Source organism: Tachyglossus aculeatus, chromosome 12 (assembly GCF_015852505.1).
Source record: "Tachyglossus aculeatus isolate mTacAcu1 chromosome 12, mTacAcu1.pri, whole genome shotgun sequence".
In the NCBI taxonomy this organism is placed as follows: domain Eukaryota; kingdom Metazoa; phylum Chordata; class Mammalia; order Monotremata; family Tachyglossidae; genus Tachyglossus; species Tachyglossus aculeatus.
In genome coordinates this window covers 21,648,431-21,669,775 of record NC_052077.1, presented here as the reverse complement: position 1 = coordinate 21,669,775, position 21,345 = coordinate 21,648,431, and the positions used below count along the sequence as shown (strand labels likewise).

At 42.0% G+C, this 21,345-nt stretch overlaps 1 protein-coding gene across 1 annotated transcript in view; it reads left to right on the top strand.

Annotated features, from left to right (window-relative positions):
* The window catches only part of LRBA (LPS responsive beige-like anchor protein), a 634,690-nt gene that overhangs the window by 69,045 nt on the left and 544,300 nt on the right, over nt 1-21,345 (top strand). The window contains exons 4-14 of the mRNA XM_038755081.1: nt 146-246; nt 2,756-2,851; nt 5,028-5,149; nt 5,263-5,389; nt 8,019-8,138; nt 11,424-11,570; nt 13,089-13,286; nt 13,493-13,626; nt 15,502-15,610; nt 16,242-16,394; nt 20,893-21,061. Of these exons, the coding sequence (XP_038611009.1) occupies nt 146-246; nt 2,756-2,851; nt 5,028-5,149; nt 5,263-5,389; nt 8,019-8,138; nt 11,424-11,570; nt 13,089-13,286; nt 13,493-13,626; nt 15,502-15,610; nt 16,242-16,394; nt 20,893-21,061 (1,476 nt within the window). The remainder of the gene's footprint in view (nt 1-145; nt 247-2,755; nt 2,852-5,027; nt 5,150-5,262; nt 5,390-8,018; nt 8,139-11,423; nt 11,571-13,088; nt 13,287-13,492; nt 13,627-15,501; nt 15,611-16,241; nt 16,395-20,892; nt 21,062-21,345) is intronic.

The following is a 21,345-nucleotide window of genomic DNA, read 5'->3' as shown; positions in this document are numbered from 1 at the left end:
AGTAGAGCACATTTTCCAATATCATTTAGGCTTATTTGAATTCACTGTTCGAGTGTCCAGAGCTGTAAGGTACATAGTAACGCTATTTTTACCCAAAAATTCATTTGTGAAATGACTTTAAAATGACCCTTTTTTCTCTCCTCAGATCTCTTAGTTGACATGCTGGGAGTCCTGGCTAGCTATAATTTGACTGTTCGAGAATTAAAGCTATTTTTCAGCAAACTTCAAGGGGAAAGAGGACAATGGGTAAGCAACTTCAGTTTATGTTTGCTGTTTGATTTTGGAAAGTTTGGAAAGCAGATGTCCTTGTGTATAATAATTGTTGTATTTGTTAAGCGGCTACTGTGTGTCAGGCACCGTACCAAGCGCTGGGCTGGGTACAAGCAAGTGGGGTTGGACTTAGTTCCTGTCCCACATGGGACTCACAGTCTCAATCCCCATTTTACAGATGAAGTAACTGAGGCACAGAGAAATGACTTGCCCCAGGCCACACAGTAGACGGATAAGTGGCAGAGCCGGGATGAGAACCTGTGACCTTGTGATTCCCAGGCCTGTGCTCCAACCGTTACACTATGATGATTCACCTTTCCTTCTCACCCATCTTCATTTTTCCCTCCTTATATTTGGTTTTCAGGACATGTCAAAGAGAGTCAAGGCTGCAAGTTTTTATTTGGCATTGGTTAAATCTGTTGGTTTTGGTTTCTTTTAATTACACATTCTACTATTCATTTACCACTCACCCAATTTACCACTCACCCACCCCTGCTCCCTGCCCTAATTGGTCCCTCCATTTTCAGTTCATTCTTGTAATCTGGTTTTACTTCTACTATCTTCTTATTCTCCAGTTAAATGACAGGGATATTATGGGGTACATTTGCCACCTCTTCATCCTGATTTGAATAATCTGGCCTGAGAGCAGTCATTGTGTCAGACTAACTCCTTGTTGTCAGGGAATGTGTCCACTGATTGTGTTGCGTTGCACTCTCCTAAGTGCCAGGTTCAGTGGTCTGCTCTCCATATGTGTGTGTTTATTGTTGTATTGTACTCTCCCAAGTGCTTAGTACAGTGCCCCGCACTCAGTAAGCACTCTTTTTTTATCATCGATTGGGGATTAAGACTGTGAGCCCCAAGTGGGGCAACTTGATCACCTTGTATCCCCCCCCAGCTCTTAGAACAGTGCTCTGCACATAGTAAGCGCTTAACAAATGCCATCATTATTATTTATTATTATTAAGTTAAGTTTCTCCAGTTTCTACTAGTGCCAGCTCCCCAGAGTTCATGTTTCACAAGACTTATGTTTATCAAATTGGTGATTGGAGCAGTTTCATGTCACAAATGGTTCTAGCTGTTGCTGATCTGTTTCTGCTGGGCTCTCTGGAGTTCTTGCCTTTCAAGAAGCCCAGCCATAATCAGTTTAGCCGTGTTAGGAGCAACTACTGCTGCCGTTACCATAGTTCTAAAATACTTGGAGAGAAGCCCAGGAGTACTTGAATCCCTAGTTAAAACCTCTGCTCTGCAGGACTAAATTATAAAAATATATGTCTATATTTTTATCCTAAAATATTCTTCTCTGAAAATTTCTGTGACAAGTTTTAACTGGCTATCTAGGAGAGTATTGCTAAATGTTCAGTTGATGGTGAATTGAATGTAGAATTATTCTACAGTTAACAGTTTTATAGCAAAAATTGGGATGAGCCCCATGAAATAATAATGATAATTATGGTACTTGTTAAACGCTTACTGTGTGCCACCCACTGTTCTAAGCACTGGGGTAGATACGAGTTAGTCAAGTTGGACACAGTCCCTGTCCCCCATAGGGCTCACACTCTTAATCCCCATTTTACAGATGAGGTAACTGAGGCCCAGAGAAGTGAAGTGACTTGCCCAAGAACACACAGCAGACATGAGACGGAGCCAGGATTAGAACTCATGACCTTCTGCTTCCTAGGCCCGTGCTCTTACTAAGCCATGCTGCTTTTCCATAACAAATATTAAGTTACTGTCTGTGAAAGAACCATCTTCCTGCCATTCTTGTCCTTTGGGACAGCGTTCTTCACATTGGACTGTTCTCGTCGTGGATCTCGAGTCAAAAGCTGTATTAATGAGGTTTTAGTGTATAAAGAAGTCAAAATAATGGAGAGAGAAATATGATTACATTCTCCATCCCACTCATTTATAATCCTTAAAACAGTTTTAACAGCCATTTTCAGTGTGCCGTTTTTCAAATAAAGTTTTTGTAGCTACGGGATAATTTGTAATAGCAACTGAAATAAATGGTCAAGTAATTTCACTTGCAATTATCTCCTCTGGTACATAGATGCTCTGAAAGTGAGCTTTTGTTTCAGTTGGTGTTGAATTGATAGCCCAACCGCTGTTCCTGTTTCAGCCAGCTCCCCAGCTGTTGGTTGAGTATTTTGATCAAATTCAAGCACAAAGTTTGAAGAAAGGGTTGAAATTCTTTAAAGAATGGATTTAATCCCTTTGGGGCTTTAAAAAAGGAAGGGAACAAAAGGTGGCTCTGTCACTAATTACATTTGATTGACTGAGAATGTTAACTATTCCATGGCACAGTTTACTTTTATCCTTGAAGCCGTATAGAGTCTGTTACAAAATGTTATTCCATGGAGCAGTGTAATAGAGATATTGGAAGCCACACTTCTCTATTTTTAAAAGCATTACTTCTCCTTGTACTGCAATGTAATTATAAAACAACTTTCAATTCATGTTGAACACAATTTACCGTTTATTTTAATAGCCTCCACATGCTGGCAAATTGCTGTCTGTCTTGAAACACATGCCCCAGAAATATGGTCCTGATGCCTTCTTCAACTTTCCAGGGAAGAGTGCTGCAGTAAGTAACCCTTGATTATGCAAACAATATTTTGACTGTCCTTTTAAAAAGCACATCCAAATTATCTTTTAGGTGAATGCTAATTGTCAAAAATAGGTGCTGATGCTCTTAGCATCAGTGATTAACTCTAGGATTCCACCTCATCTGTCTCCGTGACTGTCCATCTCCCTGAACTTGGGAACAACCTCCCGTTAGTGTAGGTGCTTGGAGAAAGCTAGAAAAATTTTCTTAGGGCCGGGCCACCAAGGAAGAATGAAAGGAGGAGTTTTGAGAAGTCAGACAGCAAAGGTGGAAATTTCAAAATGAAACTTTTAAATCCATTTACTACCTGTCTCTAGATCAGAGTACCTATGTCTTCTGGGTCTAGGAGTCTGCTGACTTGGCTCCTATTTCATCATCGACTTTTTATTTAAATGATATTTCTCAGGCACTTACTGTTTGCCAGGTACTTTAGTAAGCACTGGGGGGGATACAAGCTAATCAGGTTGGACACAGTCCATGTCCCACATGGCGCACACTATCTTAATCACCATTTTACAGGTGAGGCGCAGAAAAGTGAATCGACTTGCTTTAGGTAACACAGCAAACAAATGGTGGACCCGGGATTAGAACCCACGTCCTTCTGACTCCTGGGCTCTCTTCCTCCCTTCAAGGCCCTGCTGAGAGCTCACCTCCTCCAGGAGGCCTTCCCAGACTGAGCCCCTTCCTTCCTCTCCCCCTCGTCCCCCTCTCCATCCCCCACATCTTACCTCCTTCCCTTCCCCACAGCACCTGTATATATGTATATATGTTTGTACATATTTATTACTTTATTTATTTTACTTGTACATATCTATTCTAATTATTTTATTTTGTTAGTATGGTTTTGTTCTCTGTCTCCCCCTTTTAGACGGTGAGCCCACTGTTGGGTAGGGACTGTCTCTATATGTTGCCAATTTGTACTTCCCAAGCGCTTAGTACAGTGCTCTGCACATAGTAAGCGCTCAATAAATACGATTGATGATGATGATGATGCTCTGCCCACTAGACCACCCCCGTCCTCCTTAGTTTGTTCCCATTCTGTTATTAGCCACTACATGAAATAACTGCTTAGATGCTACTTAGCATTGGTTTACTCCCTGTATGAAAGATCTCTTCTTGGGTTGACATTGAAAGGCTGTAGTTTGAAGAGAATTCAGGTAAGTGGCCCAATTTACCCTGCGGTTATAACCAGTTCTTCCACAACTCAGTGGCCATTTTCTAAGTCAATCTTTTGCTCAGTATCATTCCAATTCCTTCTGACTCTTTTAGTACAAGAGATTGTTTCACTCTGCTCTCTTGCTCAGAGCAATTCCTCGGGCCCTTTGAGCTACCAAATTTCAATTTGGAAAGGTAGCAGAAACCTGACTCAATTTTACTTCAGCTTCATCTCCCTTGTGGTTTCCTTCTAGCTAATTGGCTCTCTTTTTCAGTTTCCCACGCAGCATGCACACACAAAAACATTATTCAAATCAGCTATTAAATAAGAGCGGGAGTTTTCGGTTGCGATCTGATGTGGCCATATCCCCTTGGAGAATCAGGATTACTGTTTGTGATCTCTTTGAGGGCAGGTAACATGCCTTGATTCTGCTATACTAACCTAAATGGTTGGTATAGTGCTTAGCACACGAGTGCTCATAAAGTGATTGATAAAGTGGTTTTGCCGGCTATGCCAGATTACTACTGGACTAGGTAGAAAAGATTTCTTTCAATTAATAAGGGCACCCTAGAATTGGATAGTAAAGCTATTTAAGAGAAGCGAGAAGCTGATTTCTTAATGGCATCTTAGTCCATCTTAGTCCAACCCTGTGTACGTAACACTCAACAGAAAACTAGCTAGCAGTCCAAGATCTGGCTGATCAATCAATCAATTGTATTTGTTGAGCACTTATTGTGTGCAGAGCACTGTACTAAGCGCTTGGGAAGTACAAGTTGGCAACATATAGAGACAGTCCCTACCCAACAGTGGGCCCACCTTACTGAGAGAGTCAATGGTGACAAACCCTGCTTGGAAGATTGAGGCCTGCCTTTTCATAACACCCTTAAAGCCACCTAATTTCCTTCCATTAGAGGAATAGTGTAATGCAGTGTGCAATGTTATCGCTTACTGTCCGTTAAATGTGGCTGCCCCACTTAACTTGAAGCTTATTATTTTTAGGCTATTGCATTACCTCCTATAGCCAAATGGCCATACCAGAATGGATTTACATTTCACACCTGGCTAAGAATGGATCCCATAAATAACATCAATGTGGATAAAGACAAACCATACTTATATTGGTATGTATTTGTGTTTGCTTCCTTAATACCCACGTGTGCATTTGTATATTATTTGCCTTAGAAATGCAGTGGCATGCTCTATTCCAGTTGAAAACTGTCTCTTCCCTTTGCAGTTTCAGAACAAACAAAGGACTGGGCTATTCCGCTCATTTCGTTGGTGGCTGTTTGATTGTAACATCAATAAAGTCAAAAGGAAAAGGATTCCAGCATTGTGTAAAATTTGATTTCAAGCCACAGAAGGTATGTAGAAATAGAAATTATTTTATCAGGTGTCCTTAATCTGACTTGCTGTGTGGATTGTGTCCAGTGTCATCACTGATAGCATACTGTCATCATTTTTTTTAAAAGAATAATTGCTAGCATAAGATTAGGGAATAGTGCTTATTCCATGTGACTTGCCCTTTCTGAACCATTCATTTAATTATGCTGGAACAATTTTCCCTATAAACAACTCCCACCTGAATTTTTAGTCTTTTTTACAGCTGGGAAGAAAGCTTGTATTTAATTCTGGAATTTATCGTTTGGTTTCTAAATTCTGAGGTTGCTTGATGAAAGTAAACTCAATGTTTATAACGAAGACTGCCAAATGACTGTTCTTTTGCTAACAGTGTAGCATGTATTGTAGATTACACGTAGGTCCTCAGTCATACATGTGTACATGATTAAGATCTTTCTGTCAGTAGAATCCATCATTCCAACCCAGTTAAATAGCCAAATAATACATTATTTTTAAAGCTTGTTGGGCGTGTGAAGCATGTGATTCTACTTATAGAGCATACTCATGTCTCATTGGGTGTTTTGTATTTCTTAAATTTTAAATGCATTTCTGTAAATTTTTGAAACATTTGCCACCCGAATGATTGCACCTGTTTTGGGTTTATATAAAGCCAATTCAGTAGATAATTTTAGCAAAATTTTGTTAGAGAAAAGTATAACTCATAATATTTTTGTGTAGATATTAACCACACAACTTTATTTTTGCTAAGGATTAGCTCTGTAATATTTTATACTTCGGCTGGGAATAGGGTTCTGTTTCTAAAACTCTGCATTGTGAAGACATGTAAATGCCCAACTTTCTAATTTTTAGAAGTAGTGAAGAGAACCCACTGCTTTAAGAATCAGGATCCCAGGTTTTTAGTAATAATTGAATCCAAGGACTTTCAATGTGCAGAATACTGTGCTAAGTAGTGAGGAGGCAGGAACTGGTGAGAATTAGACACGGTTCCCAGCCTTCAAGAGAATCTCAATCTAAGAATTAAGCAGGGATAGGAAATTGGTGACAGGTACGTAGGGAAAGATAAAAGAATAGAAATGCAGAAGCAGCATGAGAAGGCAGGGACAAAGATAACTAGATGGAGAATTTTGTGACTAGAGGAGCAAAGCAGTAGTCGCCTCGTGAATCAGAGTCCAGCAGTCAGGAGTCACAGGTACAGCCACACTAGTCCCAGTTCTGCCTTCAGCCGGCTAATGTGGGTGAAAATGACACACGGACTAGACTGGAAGCTCATTGGAGGCATATATTATACTCTCCCAAATGCTTAGTACAGTGCTGTGCACATCGTAAGTGCTCAATAAATTTGACCAAATGACCGAATGAATGGCAGTGCACTGCCCTCCTTCCTGCCTCCTCTCTCACTGCCCTTTATACCCCTTCGAGAACATTCCTGGCAGAGGTGAGAGGGTGAGTGGAGCTTCATCATCATCATCAATCGTATTTATTGAGCGCTTACTGTGTGCAGAGCACTGTACTAAGCGCTTGGGAAGTCCAAGTTGGCAACATATACAGTCCCTACCCAACAGTGGGCTCACAGTCTAAAAGGGGGAAGCTTCACAAACCTTGAGCACTGTCAGTCGTATTTATTGAGCACTCACTGTACCGTAATAATAATAAAATAAGGATAGTCATTGCCTTAATTGAATTTTCTTATCGAACACCCAGATTTCAATCATCTAACGTTTTTGTGGCAGAATGCTTTCCTGTGGGGAATTGGTTCTGTTTGAAACATAATAAACACAGTCTATGAATAAATGGTACCTGAATGGTATTGTCTCTGGAATTGTAGACTATGAAGAGGTTCTCTTACACCTTTCCTGGCAGGGTACAGAACTGTACTAAGCGCTTGGGAGAGTACAGTGTAAAGAATAGAACAGAAACCTTTTCTGCCCAAATGAGCGGACAGTCTAGAGGGAAGGACGGACATTAATATAAATAGATAAAGGACAGATATGTACGTAAGTGCAGTGGGGCTGGGGGGCAGGGATGAATAAAGGGAGCGAGTCAGGGCAATGCAGAAGGGTGTTGAAGAAAAGGAAAAGAGGAAGGCCTCTTGGAGGAGACATACCTTCAAAAAGGCTTTGAAGCTGGGGAGAGTAATTGCCTTAAGATCAATCAATCAATCAATCAGTCGTATTGAGCGCTTACTGTGTGCAGAGCACTGTACTAAGCGCTTGGGAAGTACAAGTTGGCAACATATAGAGACAGTCCCTACCCAGCAGTGGGCTCACAGTCTAAAAGGGAGAGACAGAGAACAAAACCAAACATACTAACACAATAAAATAAATAGAATAGATATGTACAAGTAAAATAAATAAATAGAGTAATAAATATGTACAATAATATGCGTACAATACAATAATAATATGTAGGATATGAGGAGGGAGGACGTTCCATTTCAAAGGCAAGACGTGGATGAGAGGGCAGCGGTGAAACAGTTGAGACTGATGTGCAACAAGTTCTTCAGTGCGCGGTCTCAGGCTTGAAGCCTCAGGACTGTGGCTCAGCACTTGTTCCCTTATTGGGGGCTCCAGGTGGGACTGAACATTAAATCCTTGACGTTACGATTTATTTGCGATTTTTCTGCCTTTTCAGTGGTACATGGTTACAATAGTGCACATTTATAACCGTTGGAAAAACAGTGAGCTCCGGTGTTATGTGAACGGAGAACTGGCATCCTATGGAGAGATAACGTGGTTTGTCAATACTAGTGACGTAAGTGTTGGTTTTAAAAATACAAAAACATCACTTTCAATGAATTTCAGGTTAGGGCGTGTGTTTTCAAACAGTGACACACACCCCCGTTTAGTGAAAAGGGTAAGTTAAAGCTTGCACTAGGATTTTCGGACTGTAGTACCAGTTACTTTGTTTTTTAACTTACTGGAAATGGTTGACATCACTTTTGATATGGAGTCACGGAAGGTAATAAAATAAGGATAGTCATTGCCTTAATTGAATTTTCTTATCGAACACCGAGATTTCAATCATCTAACGTTTTTGTGTCAGAATGCTTTCCTGTGGGGAATTGGTTATGTTTGAAACATAATAAACACAGTATATGAATAAATGGTACCTGAATGGTATTGTCTCTGGAATTATAGACGATGAAGAGGTTCTCTTACACCTTTCCTGGCAGGGTTAAATGGGAAAGTCATATTTTATTTTTATGGTATTTGCTACTATGTGCCAGGCACTAGTCTAAGCTCTGGGGTAGATACAAGCTAATTAGGTTGGAGTCAGTCCATGTCCCACATGGGGCTCACGGTCTCAATCCCCACTTTACAGATGAGGGAACAGAGAAGTTAAGTGACTTCCAAGGTCACACAGCACATAGGCAGACTGTCCTTCTGACTCTTAGGTCCGTTCACTAGGCCAGGCCCGTGAACTTTGGTGTGCGGCTTTCCAGTGTTTTGACACACGTATTTGAGCCCTTTAATGTTTGAGGACCCCTGCTCATGACTGGACGTAGGTGGACACAGAGCGCTATATGTTTCCAGCGATTTGATGATGATGACGTTGCCAACTTGTACTTCCCAAGCGCTTAGTACAGTGCTCTGCACACAGTAAACGCTCAATAAATACGACTGATGATGATGGCATTTATTAGATTTCCCATCACTCTGCTATGGCTGTGCTGTGCTATTGCCGACGGCAGCCACCTATTTAGCAGTGTTTTGTTCCACGGTCTTTCTTGATGCCCATTCAGTCATTTCACATTAGGGAGGATTGGGCCAACTCTTGACTGGAAAAACAACTCAAGCATATATCCCGTCAAGGGTGTGACTCCCTAAACTAAAAGTAATTTTCAAGTAGTCCACTCAGAGTGTTCCTTCTTGAGTACTGAAGAGAGAGGTGGGCTAATCGGCATTGCCCCCTGCATGCCTGAGCAGTTTTATTTAAGAACAGTCCTATCACTTCAGATAGGCCCTAAGCTGTAAGCAGCGTGGCTCAGTGGGAAGAGCCCGGGCTTTGGAGTCAGAGGTCATGGGTTCGAATCCCAGCTCCGCCACTTGTCAGCTGTGTGACTCTGGGCAAGTCGCTTCACTTCTCTGGGCCTCTGTTCCCTCATCTGTAAAATGGGGATGAAGACTGTGAGCCCCACATGGGACAACCTGATTACCTTGTAACCTCCCCAGCGCTTTGCACATAGTAAGTGCTTAATAAATGCCATTATTATTATTATCTAAGGTTCTGATGGCTATGAAATTAGGGACTTGTATTCATCACTCAAGAAGTTATATAGACCTTTAGCACATTAACCTTAGTAACTTTTGAGAACGACATTCAACCCCCAAACCCATCTTAGGTAACTAAAGCATTCTGAGAAGGTGGCAGCCACACTTAAACAGTTTTCAGTAATACTGAGGATTGTGTCTATGCCATACGTGTTCCAAAGGTAGTTTTTCTTCCCTATTTTATCCAGACCCACCCTTCCTTAATCATAATAATTATGGTAATTGTTAAACACTTAATATGTGTCAAGTGCTGTTCTAAGCACTGGAATAGATACAAGTAAATCATCATCATCAATCGTATTTATTGAGCGCTTACTATGTGCAGAGCACTGTACTAAGCGCTTGGGAAGTACAAATTGGCGACATATAAATTAAATTTATATAATAAATTTAATAAATTTATAAAGTAAATAATAATAATAATAATGATGGCATTTGTGAAGCACTTACTATATGCCAAGCACTGTTCTAAATTCTGGGGTAGATACAAGGTAACCAGGTTGTCCCATGTGGGGCTCACAGTATTAATCCCCATTTTACAGATGAGGTAACTGAGCACAGAGAAGTTCAAGTGACTTACCCAAAGTCACAGAGCTGCCAAGTGGAAGAGCCGGGATTAGAACCCACAACGTCTGACTCACAAACCTGTGCTCTTTTCACTAAGCCATGCTTCAGGTCACACACTGTGCCTGTTGCACATGGGGCTCACAATCTAGAAGGGAGAACAGGACTTGAATACAGTTGAGAAAATGGAGGCACAGCCCAAGGTCACACAGCAGGCAAAGAGTAGAGCCGGAATCTGAGCTCAGGACCTCAGACTCGCAGGCCCATTCTTCCTTTTCCCTTCCACGGTGAAAGCCCACTAATAAAGCCAGGGTGGTATACAACTTAATACTCTACTTTCATATTAGTCATTTTCTCATTATCGTTACGTTCTCATTTTCCGTAAAACTGAGGATGAAGGAAAGGAGGTGATAAAATATGAATTCATTATTGAAAGAATAAGTTTTCAGCACATCTGAATTTTTTTTTTCCTTGAAATGTCTTGTGCTTGTGGCACCGGACTTTCTTATATTGAGCACCTTGTTCTCTTGTGTTGCAGAGGTTAGGATTTCACAGAATCCTGCATTAAGGAAAACTCTTAGCGTTACCTACGCTCCACATTTGCACACAAACATTTCTTCAATTTTAGCTTCAGATAGTATCCAGAGAGACGTGCCTTGTTAGAAGAACCTTTAGTTCTTTCATTGTGCTCTAGCTGAAATGGAAGGAAAACAAGGCTTTTGGTAAAACTGAACGTCTCTGTCTCCGTCAATTAAGTTGAATGACTTCCCTATAGTTTGCATAATAAAAGCTTGGCCAAGTTGGGAAAATATGTGTACAAAACAAGATGAGTGATATGACAAACTACTGGTAAAGTCTACCTTAGCTGCTCTGTGAGGTTTTGTTTCCCTTTTCTTTCCCCAAGTGCTGAGAACAGTTAGTTCTCTGTATATTAGACATTCCATACAAGTGTTTATACCTATATCCAGTTGATTATGAGGATGATAATAACACTGTACTAAGCACTGGGAAAGATAATTAGAACAGTGCTTTGCACATAGTAAGCGCTCAATAAATGCCATCATTATTATAATTATATTGGATGCAGCCCCTAGGTCGTATGGGGCTCAAAGTCTAGGTAGGAGAGAGAGCGTGTATTAACTCCCCATTTTACTAATGATTGTTGCTATAATTGTTATAATTTATTATTCATTCCCCTCAGACTTTTGACAAGTGTTTCCTGGGCTCATCAGAAACAGCAGATTCCAATAGAGTGTTCTGTGGACAGATGACTGCCGTCTACCTTTTTAGTGAAGCACTCAATGCTGCTCAGATATTTGCCATCTATCAGCTGGGACTGGGCTATAAGGTAAAGTGTTATTTTGTAAAAAAAAAAAAAAAAAATGCAAGCAAAGATAGCATATTTTGAATTTTATAAGTAGTAGGTCAATATTCAAGACCTTGAAGTAGATCAGGCCCTTTCAGAAGCTGTGGTTTTCCAAAAGGGAGCAATGGCCAAGCCAGCTCATCATGGATATTGTCCTTTTGGGTTCCTTTGAACAAACTAGCACTGTAATATTTTGGGGTTTACTGTTGGAGAGAGGTGGACACCTGCTTATTCCCCGAGTCCTTTGGCAGAAGGGCTTTTGTTTCAAGGAGGGCATCTCCACCAAGCCGTACACCTTTTTGTGTCACTCTGTGTTCCCCTCCAACCTGCTCTGCGCCTGTGTCTTCCCACTGACTTCTCCGACCCTTTGTGTGTTTGTATGTATGGCACAGCTTCCGCCCCTAGCCTTAGTGGTTTTATGCCTCTCATTTTTTTCCTCACCCGTTTTCCTGGTGCCCCACTGTAAATTCACCCAACCGCACCCAAAATGAAAAGTTAGCAGAGAACTCAGTCCACCTTCAACGCTATTAGAAATGGGGCTTTACTCTTTGGAGAGTTTTGGGAAGGTTGGCAATCCTAGGAAGAAGAAATTAAAACCCTGCCAGGGCTTGTGGGTAGCAAATGCCAAACTCTTAGGGATAATTTTAATATGCTAAAAATGACAGGGAACGGATTTTCTCTCAAACAGTGGTCGAGCTAGCCACACTCACATCTGGGGATAATATCTGACTGTCCAAAGTGTCATTTTAAATCCCGTCAGAGCAGCACATATATTTTCACCATGTTCTTGAATGTCCTCTTTTGCACTTCCCCTTCCCAGCTCTTATACCTCCCATCTTCTTCCCTCACCAATTTCCCCCGTTTCTCCTCCTGCTCCTTTTTCTTTCTTTCTCTTTCTCCCACCTCTCACTTTCTAGCATCTCCCTCCCCATCATTATCTCTCTCCCCTTCATCTCTACTCTCCATCCCCATAAAAATTGATGAATCCACCTGTCCTTTGTATTTCCTTTTATTTCAGGGCTATACAGACTCTGAACAGATGGGATTAATATTCCTTGGTTCTTTCAGTTGTTGGGTATAGCAGGTTCCACAAATTCTAGGCCAGCAATAACATGCAAACTTATTTTTGATAGAGGTGGTATGCTGCCTGAATATGCCTTCTGAAAGGGATCCACTTCACACTGAATCTCTGATTTTCAACCAAATTGATTTTCCATACAATTGTGTCAGTAAAGCCTTAATTGTAACTTTCAGTAGGCTGCAGTGAATCATCTGAATAATGTTATTAGGGAACTGGATTTGCAACCCTTGAGGGAACATTTTTTCCTGTTGTTAAATTCATTCAATCATCTTTAACTAGCGCTTACTCTGTGCAAAGCACTGCCTTGAGCATAAAATATCAACTCTATCCTTGACGGCTATTTTAAAATTCATATTTATTATTGATTTCATCCTTTTTTCTTAGGTTATCCTAATCGCTCTCCTTTATTTACTATTTAGGGTACATTTAAGTTCAAGGCAGAAAGTGATCTCTTTCTTGCTGAACATCACAAGCTTTTGTTGTATGATGGCAAACTCTCCAATGCCATTGCATTCACATACAATCCACGGGCTACAGATGCACAGCTCTGCCTCGAATCATCTCCCAAGGATAACCCTTCTATTTTTGTTCATTCACCCCATGCTCTCATGCTCCAGGTAGTATGGTCTTTCATTATTATTTTTAGAGGGGAACTTTGGTGTAGTGTTGGTGGCTCTTTTGGTAACAGTTTGCGTGATCAATATATGTGACATGGCATCGTTAAGTATTCCTGCCATTTTAAATAGACTGCATTTTTAATGGACTGTGGGAAAGTATTGCAATTTGATTTCACTCATTTTGTGTATCTATTCTGCTTTATCAGGATGTGAAGGCAATTTTAACCCATTCCATTCAAAGTGCTATGCATTCGATCGGAGGGGTGCAGGTGCTTTTTCCCCTTTTTGCACAGCTGGATTTCAGGCAATATTCATCTGACCAAATTGATACAACGGTGTGGTGAGTATAAATATGGGCTCTTCTTTGGTTTATCTTAGAATTAATGTGGTTTTGCTCTCATTTGGTTAGAAACAACTCACTGTCCCTGGATTCTTAAGTGGAAAAGAGGTGATAGGTAGTCATTACAGAAGCATCGTGGTGAAATATTTTTTGGGGAAAAAAGAGTCAAATGTTGTAGGAGTACTTCCACCACTTGTTCAGGCTGCCTTGGTGGAGGAAGGCAGAGGGAGTTAAGAGACCATGGTGAGTACAAAGGGCATGACAGCCGAGGGAGTGGTGAGAGAGAAAGACAGGTGGAGTCATGCAAGAGGGACAATGAGTGGGTTTGTTTGGATTAAGAGCCCACTGTTGGGTCGGGACTGTATCTATATGTTGCCAATTTGTACTTCCCAAGTGCTTAGTACAGTGCTCTGCACATAGTAAGCGCTCAATAAATACGATTGATGATGATTATCAAAGGGTGGAGGGAGAGCGAATGCAAGGGAGAAGCAAAAAGAATGGGGGGGAGGGAATACAGCCATTTCAGTCTATTGACACTTTATTTTCTATTTCTATGATTATTTACCCAGTCATAAGCATGGGCAAGTCACTTCACTTCTCTGTGCCTCAGTTCCCTCATCTTTTAAATGGGGATTAAGACTGTGAGCCCCACGTGGGACAACCTGATCGCCTTGTATCCCCCCAGCGCTTAGAACAGTGCTTTGCACACAGTAAGCGCTTAACAAACACCGTCATCTTCATCATAAGCAGCATGAAGCAGCGTGGCTCAGTGGTAAAGAGAATGGGCATTGGAGTCAGAGATCATGGGTTCAAATCCCGGCTCCGCCAATTGTCAGCTGTGTGACTTTGGGCAAGTCACTTAACTTCTCTGGGCCTCAGTTACCTCATCTGTCAAATGGGGATTAAGACTGTGAGCCCCACGTGGGACAACCTGATCACCTTGTAACCTCCCCAGTGCTTTGCACATAGTAAGCGCTTAGTAAATGCCATTATTATTATTATAAGGTCAAAGGTGTATGCCGCTGCCCACTCTCCAATTATTTTACATAAAACACTGTCCCAGTTACCTTGGTTAGATTTTGTGCAGCGGTAGCATACGTATATCTGTAAGAGAATTTAGAAAACAGGCACCATTTCAGTGAAATTGACTTCTGACAAATTTTCCGGTATGATGTGAATATGATTAGAGTAGCAGCGTGGCTTAGTGGGAAGAGCACGTGTTTGGGAGTCAGAGGATGTAGGTTTTAATCCCAGTTCCGCCACTTGTCTGCTGTGTGACCTTGAGGAAGCCACTGAACTTCTTCTGTGCCTCAGTTCCCTCATTTGCAAAATGGGGATTAAGGCTGAGAGCCCCACGTGGGCAACCTGATTACCTTGTATCTACCCCAGCACTTAGAACAGTGCTTGGCACATAGTAGGCACTTAACAAATACCGTAATTATTATTATGTGAAAACACAAGCTCAAAATATAAGTACTGCAGACCATTTTGAATGGTATCTGAACCATTAAATAGAGAGGCAGCGTGGCTCAGTGTAAAAAGCCCGGGCTTTGGAGTCAGAGGTCGTGGGTTCGAATCCCCACTCTGGCCACATGTCTGCTGTGTGACCTTGGGCAAGTCACTTCACTTCTCGGAGCCTCACTTACCTCATCTGGAAAATGGGGATGATGACTGTGAGCCCCACGCGGGACAACCCGATCACCTTGTATCCCCCCCAGCGCTTAGAACAGTGCTTTGCACATAGTAAGCGCTTAACAAATGCCATTATGATGATGATTAAATAATTACATAACATTTCCTTTGAAATGTAGGAGCTATTTGACTGGGAGGTGATATGGCTGGCTATTGTAAATTTATTTTTCACTTCTTTTCCAGTTCTACCCTATTGGCTTTTATTATGGAGTTGTTGAAGAACTCCATTGCTATGCAAGAACAGATGCTTTCCTGTAAGGGCTTCCTTGTGATTGGGTATAGTCTGGAAAAGGTAAACGCAGATTACTTCCAAATTTGAATTCTTTGTATCCCAGTTTGATTTATTGATGAATGAATAACAACCATAATATTTATGTGGCTTTACTTAATTCCATTTAATTTTTACAGCAGTTGAGTTAGAGCTAAGAAGCGTTGCGGCTTAGTGGAAAGAGCCCGGGCCTGGGGGTCAGAGGACCTGGGTTCTAATGCCTGCTGTGTGACCCTGGGCAAGTCACTTGTTTGTGCCCCGGTTTCCTCATCTCTAATGTGGGGATTCAATACCTGTTCTCCCTCACACTTAGATTGTGAACCTTGGTTAGAGCAGGGACTGCATCCGACCCGAATACTGTATATCTACCTCAGTGCTTCATTCATTTGGTGCATTATAAGCGCTTAACAAATAGTATTCCATTATTAGAGCAGTCACCATTTGTCTCGGACAGCCCGTGCCAATATTGGGATTATTGCTTTAGAGAGTCTCAATGTTGCTTCTTGCCCAGAGCCCCATTTTGCTTCTAATTTGGGGGACATTTTTTTTAATGCAAAGGCTCTTTAGAGCTCAGAAAAAAACCCGTCATTCCTGAGGTTGCTAAATCTTAAGGTTAAATCAAGTGACTTTAAGATCCCTTGCTTATTCTTTGCAGTCTTCCAAATCCCATGTCACCAGAGCAGTACTTGAACTTTGCCTTGCATTTTCAAAGTACCTGAGCAACCTGCATAACGGAGTGCCCTTACTCAAGCAACTCTGTGATCACATTCTCCTCAACCCTGCAATATGGATTCACACCCCAGCAAAGGTAAGGCTTTGTGTGTCTTGTTCTCAGGATAATATCCCTAAAGGAGGGGTATGTGCTAAGAAAGAATAGGGATTTCTTTTATACACAGTTCCATCGAATGGATATGGCATGATGTTTTTTTTTAAAGAGTAGGTGCCCACTGGGGAGGTGATACCATTATCTCTACACTCCCAGCTTTTCTGGTGGGAAAGATAGCATAGCCAGCCCCAACTCTCCCTTGGATTAAAAAAGGAATTAGAGGAGGAGTCAGGATGGCGTTGCATCCTTTTGCTCCCTGCTAGCTGGGACTCAAGTCCTCGTGGCTGCCACATGGGGAGGCGTCCTCATTGCTCCATCTGGGGCTGGGAATTCTGTGGCCCGAGCTGGAGGTGGATCACGGGCTGGGGTTTCTCTCTCCACTTCAATCCATACTTCATGCTGCTGCCCGGATTATTTTTGTCCAGAAACGCTCTGGGCATATCACTCCCCTCCTCAGAAATCTCCAGTGGCTACCAATCAATCTGCGCATCAGGCAGAAACTCCTCACCCTGGGCTTCAAGGCTGTCCATCACCTCGCCCCCTCCTACCTCACCTCCCTTCTCTCCTTCTACAGCCCAGCCCGCACCCTCCGCTCCTCCGCCGCTAATCTCCTCACCGTGCCTCGTTCTCACCTGTCCCGCCGTCGACCCCCGGCCCACGTCATCCCCCGGGCCTGGAATGGCCTCCCTCTGCCCATCCGCCAAGCTAGCTCTCTTCCTCCCTTCAAGTCCCTATTGAGAGCTCACCTCCTCCAGGAGGCCTTCCCAGACTGAGCCCCTTCCTTCCTCTCCCCCTCGTCCCCCTCTCTATCCCCACCTTCTTACCTCCTTCCCTTCCCCACAGCACCTGTATATATGTATATATGTTTGTACGTATTTATTACTCTATTTTACTTGTACATATCTATTCTATTTATTTTATTTTGTTAGTATGTTTGGTTTTGTTCTCTGTCTCCCCCTTTTAGACTGTGAGCCCACTGTTGGGTAGGGACTGTCTCTATATGTTGCCAATTTGTACTTCCCAAGCGCTTAGTACAGTGCTCTGGACATAGTAAACGCTCAATAAATACGATTGATGATGATGAGGGGGTTCTTGCAGCACAAAGCGGGATTAGGACGCCTGCTGAAACAGGGACCGGGCCAGGTTAGAGTTGTCATGGTGCTGAGGAGAGGCTGGGGTGTCAAACAGCCTTAAGCAGCAGGGCTTGTCTGAGGGGGTGGCGATCAGGCTCGGGCGAAGCAAGAGGGCAAGGACCAGCAGGCCGCTGGCATTTATTCCGGGTATCCAGTGAAGTTTAAAGTGAGGAGGAATTCCCCCCCTGGCACCTTTTACTTCCTCTCCCTTCCCCTTCTTTCTCTCCTCCCCCTCTTTTCCTCCCTCTCCCCTCTGTCCTTCCCCTCTGCCTCCAACTCCTCTGCCCCCTTTGTTTCCTCCTCCTCTACTCAAAGTGAAAAGTTGGTGCCACTGTTTGCGATATCTTTGTGTGTGGCTGTTGATATGGGAGTTTATTCGGTCGAAATGAAATGGCAGATAGCTTTTATTCAATGAAAAAACTAAAATTCCGATTTGGAGGACATTGAAAGTAAAGTTCAGTTTAATAATAGACACCTCAGCAGTCTGAAACATGGGAAATTGTAAGCTTGTTGAGGGGCAGGGAATCATCATCATCATCAATCGTATTTATTGAGCGCTTACTGTGTGCAGAGCACTGTACTAAGCGCTTGGGAAGTACAATTTGGCAACATATAGAGACAGTCCCTACCCAATAGTGGGCTCACAGTCTAAAAGGGGGAGAATTACATAGGGAATGTGTCTACCAACTCTGTATCATCCTCTCCAAAGCACTTAGTCCAGTGCTCTGCGCATAGTAAGCCTTCAGTAAAAACCATTGATTGCTTGATTCCACTAAACACCCTGATGTTTGCCAGAAACAAAATATAATTCTTACAAACACCTGGACTACTACAAAAAATATCAGACAATACACTTCTTTAGCTTGCTGGGCTTTTCTTATATGGTAATGTGAAGGGGACTGAAGGAAGGTCACTGGGAGAACTGTAATAACTTTGAACTTTTTGACTCGTATGTAAACCGCAAACCATAGCTTTACATTTATATTTTGCATTTAATTCCTCTATGATGATCTGAATGTAGTGTTGAAAGTTCATAGGGGGGTTAGTTGGAGTTTTTTTGGTTGCGCTAAATAGATAAGTAGGAAAATATAATAAGGTATATACACAGGAATATTTTGCATTTCGGGTAAACATTATCCCAAGTCACAAATCCACATGTAGAAAGATTAGTACTCATAGGTTATAGAATCAGCCAGTAATGTTAAATCACCAGACGTGTTCTATACCTGTCCGGCAGCTGAAGTATAGAAGTGCTGTTTTCCTCTGCTAGTATTTAAGCTAGAACTACACAGCCTGGTTGTGTCGGCACATCCAGCTAAACGTAGCCCAGTAATTCCACGTTTTTAGCCAATCCGAGGATACAGTGTGTCTTGTCTCTAGTTCACCTTTCAAAGCGAGGGAGGGAAAAACATCTCTGCTCTGATTGCCATTTGGAAGCAATCAAATTAGGCAGCTGGAGGTCTTAACTTCTTTTTTTTCCTCCCACCTCAAATGTAACCTTTTTCTTTGTGTGACCTTTAGTTTTTTTTTATTACATTTGTAAATGGAGTCTTTTTTTTTTTAGCATTTGTAGAGGTGATACTTGGCTATTGATTTACATACTCTAAGCTCCCGTTTCCTCCTATATGCAAGTTATTCTTGTTTCTGTCTCATCTGTTAGAGCCTAAGGTCCTTGATGTCTGAAGTGCCTAGTATGGTTCCTGCACAGTATGCCCACAGAGACTAATGGTTGTACGATTAACGAACATGTGAGGCAGTTTTCCCCTTATAATGCAGCCCAAGTGATGTTTTTCACGTTGATGAGAGTCGTTAGGGGAGTTGTTGCCATTACCAGTGAACTCCATTTAGAGGTACAGTACGGTATAATGTTAGGCTGCATCTTTTTTCTTCTGTCTGCCTTAGTTGGGGGTGAGGGGGAAAGAGATTCAACTTTTGTCCAACTAAAGAAAGCATCTTAGAGAATAATAATAATAATGATAGCATTCATTAAGCACTTACTATGTGCAAAGCACTGTTCTCAGCGCTGGGGAGTTTACAAGGTGATCAGGTTGTCCCACTGGGGGCTCACAGTCTTAATCCCCATTTTACAGATGAGGGAACTGAGGCGCAGAGAAGTTAAGTGACTTGCCCAAAGTCACACAGCTGACAGTTAGAAGCACCGTGGCTCAGTGGAAAGAGCCCAGGCTTGGGAGTCAGAGGTCGCGGGTTCTAATCCCGGCCGCCACCTGTCAGCTGTGTGACCCTGGGCAAGTCACTTAACTTTTCTGGGCCTCAGTTACCTCATCTGTTAAATGGGGATTAAGACTGTGAGACCCAGGTGGGATAACCTGAATACCTTGTATGATAACCTGAAAGCAGCGTGGCTCAGTGGAAAGAGCACGGGCTTGGGAGCCAGAGCTCATGGGTTCGAATCCCGGCTCCGCCACATGTCTGCTGTGTGATCTTGGGCAAGTCACATAACTTCTCTGGGCCTCAGTTACCTCATCTGTAAAATGGGGATTAAGACTGTGAGCCCCACGTGGGACAACTTGATCACCCTGTATCCTCCCCAGCGCTTAGAACAGTGCTTTGCACATAGTAAGCGCTTAACAAATTCCAATTATTATTATTATTATTATTATTATTATTATTACCCCAGGGTTTAGCACAGTGCTTGGCACATAGTAAGCGCTTAACAAATACCAACATTATTATTTTCTCCAGTTTAGTACTAAGCTCTTAATAAAGTGCCCGGCACATGGTAAGCATTCAATAAATACCATTGATTCAGGAATGAAATTTTATATTATTATTCATATTAATGTCTGTCTCCCTCTCTAGACCAAAAGCTCGTTATGGCTAGGGAATGTCTGCTAATTCTGTTCTATTGTACTCTCCCAAGCGCTTTGTGCAGTGCTCTGCACATAGTAAGTGCTCAGTAGATACAGTTGCGTGATGGTAATTCTCAAAGCAATTTTTGTTGTCATGGCTAAGGTTTTATAGTGTCATTTTTATGTCATGTCCCTTTTTATGTCCAAGCGCTTAGTACAGTGCTCTGCACATAGTAAGCGCTCAATAAATACGATTGATGATTTTTATGTCATGAAAAGTTCTCTCCATTGTTTTCAAAAGTAAAAGCATTGTGAAACTTTTCCCAAGCATCTGGTACAGTAATCTGGTCTGGAATTCCTAGTTTTACAGATTCATTTGTTGTTGTTTTTTTTTTAAAATAAAAAACAAAAAAAAATAGAATTGATTACCAAACTCCGCAAGAGGCCCCAAATGTTGACAGGTAAGGGGGAAAAGATATGCTCAGATTCACATTCTGATTTTCATTAAAATAAGCTGTTTTTATTTGGGTGCTACAGGTCCAGATGACCCTCTACACATACCTGTCCACGGAGTTTGTTGGTACAGCCAACATATATAATGCAATTCGGCGGGTTGGGACTGTGCTTCTGGTAATGCATACCCTAAAGTACTACTACTGGACAGTGAATCCCCAGGATCGCAGTGGAATCATTCCGAAAGGCTTGGGTATGTTATTTTTTTTTTTGGTCTCTCGTCATCGAATGGAGGTTGATAAAAGTTCTCCCCTAACTGAAAGCATTTCTTCTTATGCTGTGAACAGAATATTGCGGGTTGTGGAATGTTGACCTCATTTTTAGGGACTGCTTTACTGAAGTACTTGTAATAATTTATTGAGTTTATGGAACAATTAAGTGGACTGGCAAAAACCTTCCTAATGAATCGTGATATTTTAACTGGCCAACTTTGTACTGGGACAGAATATTGCCTGGTTGAAATTGGGAGAGGATTGC